This window comes from Nipponia nippon, unplaced genomic scaffold (assembly GCF_047370975.1).
Source record: "Nipponia nippon isolate SJK-2023a ecotype South Korea unplaced genomic scaffold, ASM4737097v1 scaffold_1, whole genome shotgun sequence".
NCBI classification, from domain to species: domain Eukaryota; kingdom Metazoa; phylum Chordata; class Aves; order Pelecaniformes; family Threskiornithidae; genus Nipponia; species Nipponia nippon.
Genome location: NW_028262290.1, coordinates 49571276 through 49585132, shown reverse-complemented (window position 1 = coordinate 49585132; position 13857 = coordinate 49571276). Strand labels below are relative to the sequence as shown.

The following is a 13857-nucleotide window of genomic DNA, read 5'->3' as shown; positions in this document are numbered from 1 at the left end:
AAAAATGTTTCTGCCTGGAGTGACAGGGGTGCTGTACAGCTTTCACAGCTAGTTTTTCAGCCCACATTTCTGAGAAACAGAATTTTAGGTGAAAAAAGTCAGAACATTTCCGGTGTTGACAACGCTCTTCAGTGGGGAGCAGGCTGACTTCAGCTGTAACCCACAACTCAAGAGATTTTTCTGGCTTAGGGAATTAAAAGCATTTTTCTCAACTGCTGTGGAGATCACATGACCCTGTGTACATCATGCCGGGCTAGCGGAAGACTATGAATCATTCAAGAACCTCAATTTTCTTTACAAGCATTCAGTCTGTCAGAGTGAACAATGCAGGCCAAGATGGCCTCAAATGGGATTAACAGGAGACCTTCATGATGGAATAAACTGCTCTTTTATGACAGACTTCACATCATAATTCCTTGGAAATGCTAGCACAGCAGGGCGGGGGGTTGGGGGGGGAAGAAAAAACAAAACCAAGCAGGAATCCCACCTTATTGTTGACAGTTACTATGACCCAGAGAAACTAGCTGGAACTTGGAACTCACCAAATTTGTTGCGGGAGACATTACTCTGATAGCATGTACAAAGAGTTTGAAAGGAACATGCTGGGCATGCTTTAGCAGTTTGTGGGTCTGCCGTGACAGCTAAGAAACCCAACTGCATAGCTTCCAAATAAATAAATAAACCTTCTTAAATAAATAAATTACTCCAAGAGCAAAACCACAAGTCTAAAAGTAGTCTGGTTCAGGATGCAGAGTCCTAAGTTCTACCACTTATCTTCAAGCCCTACCAGACATATCTTCAAGTCACCTAAACATCTGCGATAAACAAGAAAAATTATGAGGCCACACAGGGTAAATCTTCAAGTATTCATCCAGAAAAACAGGTGATTTTAAAAAGGCCTAAGTAATTTGCTTGCTATAAATAGAAGTAAGTAATTTTCAAAGGTATGGATTATGAAAATATCTGAAGCTTTTAAAATATTGTTTTCACTGAGATTCAAGTGAAGCTTTGAGCATCCTCTCCCATTTTGCTGCATGAGATGCACCCTGGGTTGGATGGTTCTGCGTTTCTGAGTCACCTTGTGCACTGCCTTCTACCACAGCTGCTTGTTCAATCAATCCTGCTGGTTTTGGGGGAGAGTGCACCATAAAAAGTTAATATTGATGTACAGCATTTTCCTCTGACATTTTGCTGATGACTTGTGGATGCAAGGTTGACATGAAATAATTTTTCTTGATTTTAATAGAACAGTGGCAGTCTTACCCTATGAGGCCTCATTCTGAAAATAGATTTTTGATGGCAGTCTCATGCTTTTTTAGAACACTTTAACTTTGACAAAAATGCAAAGATCTTTATGGCCAATGACTTTTGCCCACAATGTTCTGCACACAGCTTTGCTTGTACAGTATTTAGCTAAGCCATGGTTTACAAAAATGAGATTACTACTTGCAGGGAACTTGCTGGCACATTTCAAAAGCTGAGCATTCCAAGTTGTTAAATCTTGCATAAAATGCGTGCAAAACCAAATAAAGGAGAGAACCACCAACAAATGAACCTAGGAACTATTATCACCTAGTTAAGCACAGGCAGAAATTAAATTTTACAAAACGTCAAACCAAAATAAAGTAAAATAATCTCCCTGAAAACCAAGACAGAACTTATTTCCATCATCTATTGTAGACAGAAAATGAAGTGCCTACATGAAAAGTTTGTGCGCTCTAGTCAGCCGTTCTGGACAGGAACAAATTCCTAACTTTGGAGCTGTGGGAGAACCTACCCCCTTTTTGGCGGGGTCTACAACTCTTGCTACAGAAGTGGTTATAAAAGCTTACTATACTTTGCATGAACTTTTATTTTCATTTCCTGCAATGTTTGTTATATTTGGAGTGTATAAAGACCTTTTAGACCCTCAGACACTATGGTCTACTGCACAATGGATCAGGAAAGGGACCAGTGTACCTGCACTATGTGGCTGGCAGCTAAGACAATTAATTTGCAACAATGGCCTTAAAATTTGTCTCAAGAAAGCAAGTAGGGGTTTTGTGGCTAAACATAATTCAGTTTTCTATAAAGCCCTTAAACCTCTCTGCGTCTAGGTGCTTCCTCTGCTCACTGTGAGAGGAAATGATCCTAATTTCACATTTCTTACCACTCTACCGCTACTCCACCCATTGACAGTTTTTCCTTTCATTGTGTGCACTATGTGCATTCACTGCTGGTGAAAGGCTGCATTTATGGATGGTTTACATCCTACTAATCTCTACGGCATTCACACAATGTTACCTCCTGCCACACTACCCTGACTATACCTCTCACAAAGACAGCACTTTCACTGGAGAGAAGCACAATACAAGACGGACAGAGGAGAGACTTCAGCACCATTTCTAAATTATTAAGTATTTTACTCTCATTGTACACTGTTACAACAATACTTAAAGTTTCTGATCTGCAGCACCACCTCTCCCAACACTACTCTACCATCACCTATGACTTCCCAATGAACAGTATACACTCTGAGAACCTTACTGACTCTGTCCTGAGGGGCTGTGTGGACAGTAATTAAAAATCAAAACCACATGAAAATTGCTGAACAGGTCCTCCAGAGAATTACGGGTGAACAAGAGCTGGGGATATGTGAACTGGAAAATTAGTTCTCACAGGACTGAGTTTTCTTGATGTTTTTTAAGTCTGTAACTCTTCTGTGCAATAACAGATGGACAAACAGGATGCAATTCTTGTACTCAAACTATCTGTGCATAAGCATCTGGAATACATACACAGACTCAAAGGGTTGTCTTCAATTTATTTAGTAACATAAGCAATTTTCCAAAACTGCATAAACTGAAGTTTCCTTTTGCAAATTGCTTAAAAGGAAGTTATGCAGAAAAGCCAGGAAGTAGGAACAGTACTTGGGGAAATGCAGGAAGCATGGAAATTACTAAGGGGAACACAAATTTCAGACAAACAAACAAGCAGAGGGAAGCTATTAATGTATGTACCAGTGAAGGGAGACACTTTTCAGATAGCTCAAGTGCCAGATGACTGTGACTGGGGATGTGTGGAAGAATTACACTTAATTTTTCAAGGCTTTTTGCTGGAAAATTTCTTAGGCTCTATTATATGCACTGCTCCCTTCGTAATTAATACACTTAATTTTACCACTAATAATGTGCATAAATCTTACTATTTGTCATGTTCATAAAGCACTTAATAAACCTCCTCTGAAGGACGGAAATCACACTGCTTGGAAATTCACTAACTTGGAGAGAGAGGGAAAAAGAAGCTATTCTTAGCATATACACATCACTCCTAGTCCTCTGACTATCAGCAGTGGTTCAACCAGAGGTGACGTGAGAGTAAATGCATATGGCACCTGCCTGAAAAGGCATTTGAAAAAACACAGATGTACCCTGACAGCTACTTGAAACATAAATACTTTCCAAGCTGAAGTGGCCAATCTGTCAATAGCCAGCATTACTGTATATCTAGAAAGGCATTTACCCACCACTAAAAAAGGGTCATATTTGGAATAGACTCTTAATCTATTAAGCACTCTGCACTGGTGATTCTGTACAACAGGATCTCAGACAAAGAATGAAGAAGGTTTACAGACTGCAATGAGAGTGGATGTTAATTTTCACTTAAATATAACAGCCTTAATTGGAATATGGTCACAATGCTGTGACTGTAAGTGGACAAGATACTGGTTTTACATCTCATCCAAAAGGCAAGCAATTGGTATTTCTGGAACTACAAAAAAACAACATGAGAAAGCAATGTTATATTTCAGGTTTTTAAAACATTACTTATTACCTTCTGTATTTAATGCAAGAATTCGCTATCTATCATAATGTGTCAATGGAAACAAAATAGATAAAGTGCAGAGTGAAGTGCAAATCTATATGTAAAAAAAACCATTACTTATTCCTCACCTGATCTTCTTCTCCACCGCCTTCTTCATCGTATTTCAGAATGTTGTCTCTCACATCATCTTCTGGATCAATCAAGAGCTGCTTTGCCTGACGCTCTTTATCACGGCGTTTCATCCATACCACGAACATTAAAACTAAAACTACATTGCAAAAAGGGAAGACACAAAACAACATCTTGATTCTGAAGTACAGTCACAGAAAATTGTACAAATTTAACACCAAGATTAAAAGAAAAAAAAAAAAGCCAAAGAAGTTGGTTTTCACTGTTTTGGGTGAGGTTTTTTTTTTTTTTTAAAATAAAAAGTTTCATAAAAGGCAGCTTAAGCAAGAGATGTTTAAACTCAGGCTACTATAGGCAATTTGATTTGGAAATCAGTCACATATTCAAGGTCATAAGTCACAAATCCATTCCACTTATGTCTGCAACATAAACTTGTCATGAAAAGAAGTAAGAAAGACCAAGCTTCATAAACAACTGGATTCAGAAGGGAATCTCTCCAGTAGTGGCAAGAATTCTAAAAGATTATATTATTTATATTTTTTTCTGCCATGTCCCAAGAATGTATAGCAATTTATACAGTTCAAGTAATTCTGATGTTTGAACATCACCAAGCTTAGGCCATTTTGGCATACAGCTCAGCAGTCCACGAGAACAGACCATATCGTTGCCTAAGTTTAGATTTATGTTTAGAAGCAAGAGGAATTAAGGTTGAGGAAAATGCAGTGCCATTTAAAGCCATATATTTTTTAATCTTTAATCTCACCAATTTCAAGTTATACTGTTTATTTACAAAATAAAGCTTGTTAAAGAAAACCAAAAGAGAAACAAAATAGAATAAATGTAAGTAAATTAATTTCTTATACAACAGGCATGCTTCTAGTTACAACCATCTTCACAGAAAGAAATTCCAGCATATCTAGAATGTCAATAGATGAAGAGTATCTTAAAGGATTTGATAGTTTCAGTAAGGCTCTGTTAATCCAATACCTAACATTTTTAAGAGTGTCTTGTATCAGAAAAATAATTGTACTGTGCTTGTGTACAGCCATGGGCTTAGCCAGGCTCAATTTTTTTTTTTTTTTTTAAATTACCCCTTTCCATCATTTCATGTGTTCTGGACTGGTGCACAGTATACTCTGAACAGATTAATCCCTTCCTTGTGTTCCACCACAATCAGAAATCAGTTAACCATAATGTGTAGGAGAGCTAGCATTTAATTTACTACACTGGACAGACACTTAGTCATGATGTTTAGTCATCTCCCTTATTGAACGCACTTGACAAAAATAAAATACTAGCACAGCTTTATGTAATGCTTAAACACATATACACATTGCTGTTCCTGCATGGCTGCCTGCCTGTCGGGCCTTATATGAAGGGCTGTGATGTACTACTTTCCAAAATCATCAAATAGCCTACTTACATTAACCTGAAGCACAACAGTAGTAACACCAGAGCACTCCCTCAAAAGGCACTGTTACCTGCTGTGGGTGACGTCAAATCACACAGTACCAGCAGCACAAGAGAGACAAAATGTCTAGGGGCTTAATCACATCTTTAACCTGGTCACTCACTGATGTAACTTAACAAGTGCCCATGGACATAGATGGAAAGCCTCTTTTACAAACCCACTGTGGGGCTTGACTGCCATGCAAGTGCTAATTATGATCCGTCTCATAGACTCCTAACCCTTTACCATCAGAAAGTTTTCATACTTGTCCAAGACATTAAAGTGAGAAGCAACAATTCTTGGACTTGAGTCTTTAATCACTCCCCCGTCTTTGTCAAGGTACATAGGACTAAAACATAAGATGGTACTTGCAAAACGAAAGAGTTAGGATTAAGAGATCTATCTACTCACTGAGCAAGATGATGATACAAAGCAGAATTGCAATGATGGCACCAGTGCCCAGCCCTGCGCCAACGATCCGGTCAACGTCAGTGCAGTCCCCATTTATGTCACATTGGCAAACTTTCACTTTCAGCACGGAAGTGCTAGATGCATGTGGATTTCCAGAATCTGTAATTACTATGGGCACATCGTAGATACCAGCCTCCAGGAACCTGATCCTTAAAGAGAGCTGGGCGTGATCACCTGTGTGTGAAAATATGGCACTTGTTAAAAAGTAACATACTGTTCATGTGGGTTTAAAACACTATTGGCAAAAATGGCTCATCTTTGAGCTCTGCGTTAACTTATTGTTCAACCCACTACATGACACTCAGGATAACAGACTTCTTTGTTACTGTGAACATCTTTTCTTTCGTAAAATTTCTTGTTCTTTGGGGAACTTACACTAAGGTGTTTCCCCATTCATATTAATCAAACTCACGTATGTTGCGGAATAACAGCAAAGTAAAATACAGAAAAGTATATGCAATAGTTTCTTTAAAATAATTCAGATTTCTATAATGTTAATTACCACTAATTCGAACAATAGTCCAATTCCTCTTAATACTAGCAGGTGTGTCAGGCAGTTCAAAGGCAAATGGGCCTGCATTTGGATCTATGTCAGGGTCTACAGCAGTGATGTTAATAGCGTTAGGCTGCAGTGTTTCACAAGTTGTGGCTTCTTTCGGATTCACTTGGGGGGCATTATCGTTGATGTCCAGCAGGTGTATCTGAAGTGTGCCAGTTCCGCTCATCGGTGGGATTCCTTCAAGAAAAGAAAATGGTATTGAGCCTGTTTCCAACTGGAAAGTTACTTAACTGAAGCTATACCAACACTTTTCAATTACCACATACATGCGTTCACCTCAGTTTTGGGATTCTGTCTTTACCAAGCCAGTCTAACACCGTCACTGCTCCTGCTAACACACAAATTCTTATATAGTCTATACTCAGAAAAACTGCCCTACTTAGCAAAAATCAGTAAATAACTGCAGATCCACAGATTAGGGACTCAACTACTTTACTGACTAGACAGCCAGTTCCTCTCGAGAGACAGTCCACATCAAATACTTCAGAGAAAAAGGTGCAAAATTGGGATAGTTTATCCTCTGGAGAAATTATTTTTTAACTTCGAAGACTTATGATCACCCTTTACCACAAGTGTGCTATTTAAATTCTTTCTAATACTGACTTTCAGCACGCTACTTCTAGACATTCTTGCTATCCATATCGAATGTGTGATGCTTCCATAAACCTTGCTAAAGTCACACATTTATGTGAACATGTGGCACTGAATTTCTCAGTATAATTAGCAATGGTTCTCATTCCACCCCCACCCCCCCCCATAATCTTCCAGTTCCATTTAATTTTGTTTTCCAGAACAGAGCCAAAAGGATAGAAGTAGCTGATCTAGCTTTGTTATACTATATCAGTTCACAAAATTTCACTGTTTGTCTTCTCTCCAAGGTAAATAGCCCCAGTGTTTCAGTCTCCCCCTCTAATGCGAAAGCATTCCTAACTGCACCTGTCCATCTTTCTGGTATCAGCTATTAACAGTACAGCACTCCAGCTAAACTCAAAGGACTCGTTTCTGAGCACAGACTGTTAATTGTCATTAACACACTGACAATGAAAAGACACTTTTCCCTCTGCAGTGCTGTAGCCTGAATATGGAAAAACACAATACCCCTCCCTCAACACGTTACTCCTCATAAAGTCCACTCATGCTGTGCATTCACTCAGCCTATTGCACTCCTGTGCAGGTTTTTTTCAGTTTTCTGTAAACTTAACTAATGTAACTAAGCCAGTGCCTTTCTCCAAACTCATAGAATTATTTTTCAGCCTATTTCCCGAGCAGCTGGGAAATATACAAATCTGATACTCATACAGACTTTCGACTGGATGTATTCTAAGCATATCTTGTTTTCTGCCCCAGGTAAAATTGAATGCCATTCAACCACACAGAAGAATGCTTTTTGAAAACATATACAGTGTTGGCACATACCGTTATCAGAAGCAAGAAACGTTGCATTATACATATTGTTTTGCACATATATTGACTCTCTGTCCAAAACAGCTGTAGTAGTTATTTGTCCATTAACAGGGTCAATTTTCAGCCAGTTTGCAGGATCTGAAAGTTTTGAGTACCTGTGTATTTGATCACAAGATGTGTTATTTATCTGCCAACATAAATATTGGCAACAAAGACAATATTAGTATTTTAATTTGTATTCTGAATACGTTTTTGGAATTTGGAGACAACATTTCACGAATTTCCATTTATTAAGCTTTGTTGCTAAAATTCTTAAAAACACGTATTAAACACAGTCCTACATTTAGATTCTTGAAGTGTCCATGTAAGTTATCAAATAAATCATACAATTACTATAAACCATGTAACATTCATATTCAGACTAAAGTAAAATAATTCATTAAGGACCCCTCTTGCTTGTTCTATACCTATGGAGCTGGTCATACTAACTTTTACCTTACCAGAGCACTGAGAGCAGGAGAAAGGTAACACTGGATAGAGAGTGTTAGAGCAGCACTAACTCACGTTATTCTAGCACTTCCAATATCACTTAATTTTTTTAGAGGCCCTGGTTTTACTGCATGCTTCTCATCTTAATTTGAAAGAGGAGTGTCTTTCAAAATCATCCTTCTATCTGATAAATTTGCCCTCGGACATTAATCAAGTGCAAGCTATCTTAGGTCATTAAAAATGCATATATCCTACAGTCCTCTTGCTATCATGTCTATGATGGTTATGTCCAGAAATGAGCAAAATATCAGCAACAGCTAACCAAAATGAAGAGAAAATAACATTGTAAGAACCTTGATTGTGAAAGGAAAGAGAGAAAGTAAGTTCTGGAGTTTCCTCCATGTGAGCTAAAAAAGCTGTTGGATAAGCTAGGAACCTGAGTCCTGGCCCAAGGCTAGTCACTGTGCCTTAGCTTTGCAGTCAATGACCATGTTTTAAATGAGGTATGTGAAAGTACGCTTTAAGATTTCCATGTTTTATCCTCTTTACTTTTCTCATTTAGCATAGTTTTACGTATTAGACAAATTATGATCAAATTATGATCATAGCTATCAGCACAAGAGTTTGCAGATGGACAACAACAGCACTTTGCATTGCTGGAGAATAAATGAGAAGAAAACCCTTACGGTTTGGTCAACAATCTGACGTGGTTTTGCTGCCGTGTCAAAATTATTCGTTAATTTAAATTGCAAATGATCTTAGTTCAAACAAGCATGTGTGTGCTCTGACTGAACTTGTTGGGATGTCACATATACTTTAACACAGGTGCGTAACTTCATTCTACCTTGATGGAGTGGGACTTAGCATTAGAAGATGACCCAGTTTACACATCTACGAATGCTGGTCAGGTCACCTCTACAGCCGAAATTCCCTTTAGAGAGAACTGCACAAAAGCAACGGGAGGCATTGGTATAACTGTGCTATCGTAAATGCAGTCATTTCATATGCAGTCTCTTTGATCCCCACCCATTCTGTAACACGGATATTGCATTCCATTTGTTAAATAACTGCAAAATGTTTATATAGACCTTAGAGAGGTTTGCTGCATGTAACGATCTGGGTCCTGAGCAGTGAAAGTTGTCAACATGCTACCAGCAAGCAGCCCTTCTTCTTGACGTATGAGCTTAGGGTTTGGAACAAAATATGGGCTCTCATTCACATCAATGACCGTAATGGACACGGTTGCTGTTGACTGAGGAGGATGCTGAATCCCCTTAGCCAAAGGCACTTGATTTTCCGCAGCTACAGTAAGTACGAACATCCTGTTGGTCTCGAAGTCAATAGGCTAGGAAAAGCAAAGAGCAGGAAGTGTTAACATTTACTTACAATAGTAATGGACACACAAAACCATTTTTACTTTAAAGCACATTTTTAAATATCACTTGTACTGTTTTTCTTAAAAATGAGCACAGAACCTAAAGAGAACACAATCAAACACCTCAACACGACACTGCGTTGGGGCTTTGCTTAGCAGCAGGAGCACTCGAAGTCAGAACAGCTAGAAACCTTGTTATTATTGGATTTAACTTACTCTGGTACTGCCATTAGTGGTAACTGAGGAAACAAGTAGTTTCATCAGATGATGCAGAAACTCCCACCCTTGTGCCAGGCACTCATATGAGCAGACGTGCCTCCTGAGGAGCTCTCCTAGGGACAGAAACCTGCCTCTCTCTATTATGAGGAAGGTTTCCTTTGAACAAGATCATGACCATACCTAGCCCCGTAGATCAGAGATTCCCATGCCCTTAATGTTTCACTAGAAAGACTTTGTAATCCCAGCTAATCCCACTGCTGGTATACCTATAGCTGCCACCTTCACAGTCTGGACAACTTTCAATTTGGGGACTTCCTCGCTGAGCCAGAAGTCCAATTTAAGGAGAAGTAAAAACAGTTTGAGGCTAGAATTCCTCTGTTGGGCTGCACAAGGGTGAAGCATTCCCTGAGACCCGATTCGCTTTAATACTATGCACTGTACTACTCGCAGTGATTCTAGGCTTGAAGGAACCCCGTACTGTACAGGGGCAGTTGGCAGTATGAAGTCAATGACAAGAGACAATCCAATCTTCATTACAGGTTTACAGATCAACTCATTGCACTGCCAATAAAAACTGTAGGCAGGCTTCCAACTCTTCCCACCCAAGTCTGGGTGCTTGAAGGAGTGCTGCTGGCCAGACTGCAGAACTGCCATTACCACCTCAGGCTGATTTTCCTATGCTGTTTAAGAGCCTCTGATTTCAGATGGTATAGCTGACCCCCTTCCGAACAGGTCGATCGTTCCCTTGCATTTGTAGGAAAAAGTTCCTCTTCCAATGAGGCTCCCACATGCTGCTACTCTGTTGTTAAAGCAGGTCAGATGTAGCAAAGCACTGAGATACTCTGGCAGTAGAGGGGATAGAATTTGTTAATAATAAATTTTTAAGTGAGCAAAGCTATATCAAAAAGGTTAGAGATGTGGAATCTGAGGCTTGCTTCTCTTTACAATACTTTAGTTTAATCTGAGCATTTTTAAAATTCACTTTTCCAGACATTTCTAGATTGATACCATTCCTATATCTGAAAAAAAAATGCTTATGGGCCTTATTACAAAGCCCAGACACTCACATAATTCTTGCTAGACGACTGCAATATAACAATTGGTACCTCTGGGGAAGTGCAGTTATAAAACAGTTAGTTCTTAAAAAAAAAAAAAAACAAAACCAAAAAAGCAAAAAAAAAAACCAACAAAAGACTCAAACAAAAATAAAAACCCACAAAAAACCCCACCAAACCAAAACACCCTAGTGTGAATTACCACTATAGCTGTACAAAAATTCTATCTTTTTCTCACCTACATACTGAGAAGATTAAAAAAAAAAAAAAAAAAAAAAAAAAAAAAAGAGGAGGGGGGGGGCCGGGGGGGAAGTGAATGCTTTAATTTCCAAATGGGAACACTGGCATCTCACACTTGACTTTGTAAGTGGATTAGCCAAAACTATAACAGTTCAGCTCAGAGACGACACACTTATCAGAGGGCCGTGAGGAAAGGTGGCTACTGCCTGGCAGGTTTAATTATAGAACCACATTGTTATTATCACTTGAAATAAGTCATCCCTCAACACAGAGCTGTGTTGGCTAGAGAATGAAGATATTTATTCCATAAAAGGTATTTAAATGAGGTTTTAAAAATAGCCAGTCTTTAAAAGCCTCTTGTAGAAGTAGCCTCCCACCTACCACTTCTTCCACTCTGATTGTGCCTTGACTGCCTATCTCAGTTCCGTAATGGGCACATGTTGACATAAAACCCGCAGACAACAAGCATGACTACTCATGGAGGTCAGAATGTAGGAAGCTGTTCCTTTACACTAGCAACAAACACTAAGCAAATGCTTTTTCAGAGCCTAATTCCTATCTTTTGGCAAATAAGGCTTCAAAATCTGTCATTTTCAACAACCTAGCCTGATTTTTAAAACAGATCAGTTGGAATAGTCCTGATGGCATAAGCAAGGAAACGCTCCAAGAGATGGATGGCTTACTCCCGCAAGAGAGACGGTGCCCATCCATTTTACTTTCCAGACTCGTGCTGGTCTCAGGAGTTCACGTCTTTCCCTCTCGATGCTCTCCCCCTTCTTCCATCTCTGCTTAATTCTCTGAAGCGCAAGTATCTCTTACCTTCACAACAGTCACCAGCCCATCATTGCTATTGGGATCGGTCAGGATGGTAAATCGACCTGTCGGGTCTCCTCCGGTCATTCGGTACATCGCATTCCACGCAGGCGTGTGGGGCTGATCTTTATCCGTTACCGTCAGATTCGCTACGATCACATCCACCCTGTTTTCCGGTACTTCCCCATAGAACTGCAAAAAACAAGAAAGCTTTTTACCTCGGCTGCAGAAGCGCACAAAAGCCATGCCATACTGAACATTCATCAACGTTAGGGAGCGCATCTCTTCACTGGAGCTCTAACAATTTATCTAATGAAGTTTACCTGAGGCCACCTAGAAAAATGATGGTTTGATTCCCTTGACAGCTTTTGCCTTTTGGCCTAAGCAGACTACTGTATCTAAGGGATATATATCCTGCACGTATTTCAATTCTGCCTAACAGTACACTATTTAATAAGGAATAAATATTTACTGTCTGTGAATTTAATAAGAAAAGAGGGGAAGGGTTATAAATATGCACATCCTTCAGTTCCTTCCACCCTGTACTTACAGTCATGGCGGTGAACTCTGGAGGATTGTCATTGACATCTGTCACAGTGATGACAGCAGTTGCTGTGTTTGAAAGACCATATGTTGGGTTTCCTTCCATGTCCGTAGCTTGAATTATTAATGTATATTGTTGTACTTTCTAAAACACAAAATGACACCAACATAAGTTTTAGACAAAACTAACATTACCATAGGACAGCAGGTGTTTCCAAAATTGCATTTTGCTAAGCAATGGAGCCTATCACACTGTTTATTCTAGTTAGCATCACCTGAAATGACAGGAGCAAAGTTTGTGCCACAGGAATACAGCACCGGGTTGCATCTCACTACATCGAACTACGGCTTGATTTTCTTCAAATATCACCAAGACAAGAGCAGACTGCTTGTTTCCTACTCTCAAAATCAAAAACACTTTATACAGTTAATGCTATTATCACAGATTTAACAACGCTTTTCAAATGGGGAAAAAACAAGAGTGCAGTTTATACTAAACTAAGTCCTCAAAAGCATTTAAGAGAACTGAGCCAAGGTAGGTTTGTTGGCCAAACGGCCACAACTGCCAAGGTTTTGTTTCAGCCGAGCCCAAGTATAAAACCGCTGTTGCAACTTGTGGCGATCACTATGGAAACCGAAGATGTCAAGGCTAACAGATACGAGTAAGGGCACTAGGAGAAAGGGTGGGGGGGGAACAACCACATGGGCTATTTCCATAAATGTTAAACACCCCGGCCGAAGATGGCTGCTGCCGCCTCCTCCTCCCCCACCACCACCACGCGTGCCAACACTAACGGCCCTCGGAGCCAGCTCTTCCCTCACGGCAGGAACGGGGCCAGGGCTCCCTCAAGCACAAGAAATGCCCAACTGAGACCTGACTTCAGACCGGTTAGATGTTTAAAACAAAGTCGACAAGGTTGTGCTAAAAAAAAAAAATAAAATTAGAATGATGTTTTTTGTGTAGAGTTGCTGAGAAGCTGATTTGGACTCATCAACGGTTTCTACTGTGAATTGCAAACATTGTGTATACTTTTTCATTTGCCAGTTCAGTTTCCCAGTTCAGAGAGACCTAGGTGTTATCATTCAGTTCTTTCCAAAGAAAACGCACGAACGTAATAAGCTGCTATTACTTGGAAATATCACTTTCACGAATGGTTTACTAACACTGGCAAAAAAACTCCTGGCAAAATAAAAACACTTAAAGAATAGCACAGTTTTTCTACTCAGTACCTTATTTTCTCCCACTACTTAAAGACTGAGGTATATGACAGATGACTTCTCATCGAAACTGTTTACAAAAAGGGAC

At 39.5% G+C, this 13857-nt stretch overlaps 1 protein-coding gene across 1 annotated transcript in view; it reads right to left on the bottom strand.

The window, feature by feature from the left end:
• The window catches only part of CDH2 (cadherin 2), a 120770-nt gene that overhangs the window by 15565 nt on the left and 91348 nt on the right, over nucleotides 1-13857 (bottom strand). Inside the window, exons 8-14 of the mRNA XM_087754530.1 lie at nucleotides 12559-12696; nucleotides 12015-12200; nucleotides 9395-9651; nucleotides 7830-7972; nucleotides 6357-6590; nucleotides 5795-6028; nucleotides 3933-4072 (exon numbers count right to left, since the gene is read on the bottom strand). Coding sequence (XP_087610656.1) covers nucleotides 3933-4072; nucleotides 5795-6028; nucleotides 6357-6590; nucleotides 7830-7972; nucleotides 9395-9651; nucleotides 12015-12200; nucleotides 12559-12696 — 1332 coding nt within the window. The remainder of the gene's footprint in view (nucleotides 1-3932; nucleotides 4073-5794; nucleotides 6029-6356; nucleotides 6591-7829; nucleotides 7973-9394; nucleotides 9652-12014; nucleotides 12201-12558; nucleotides 12697-13857) is intronic.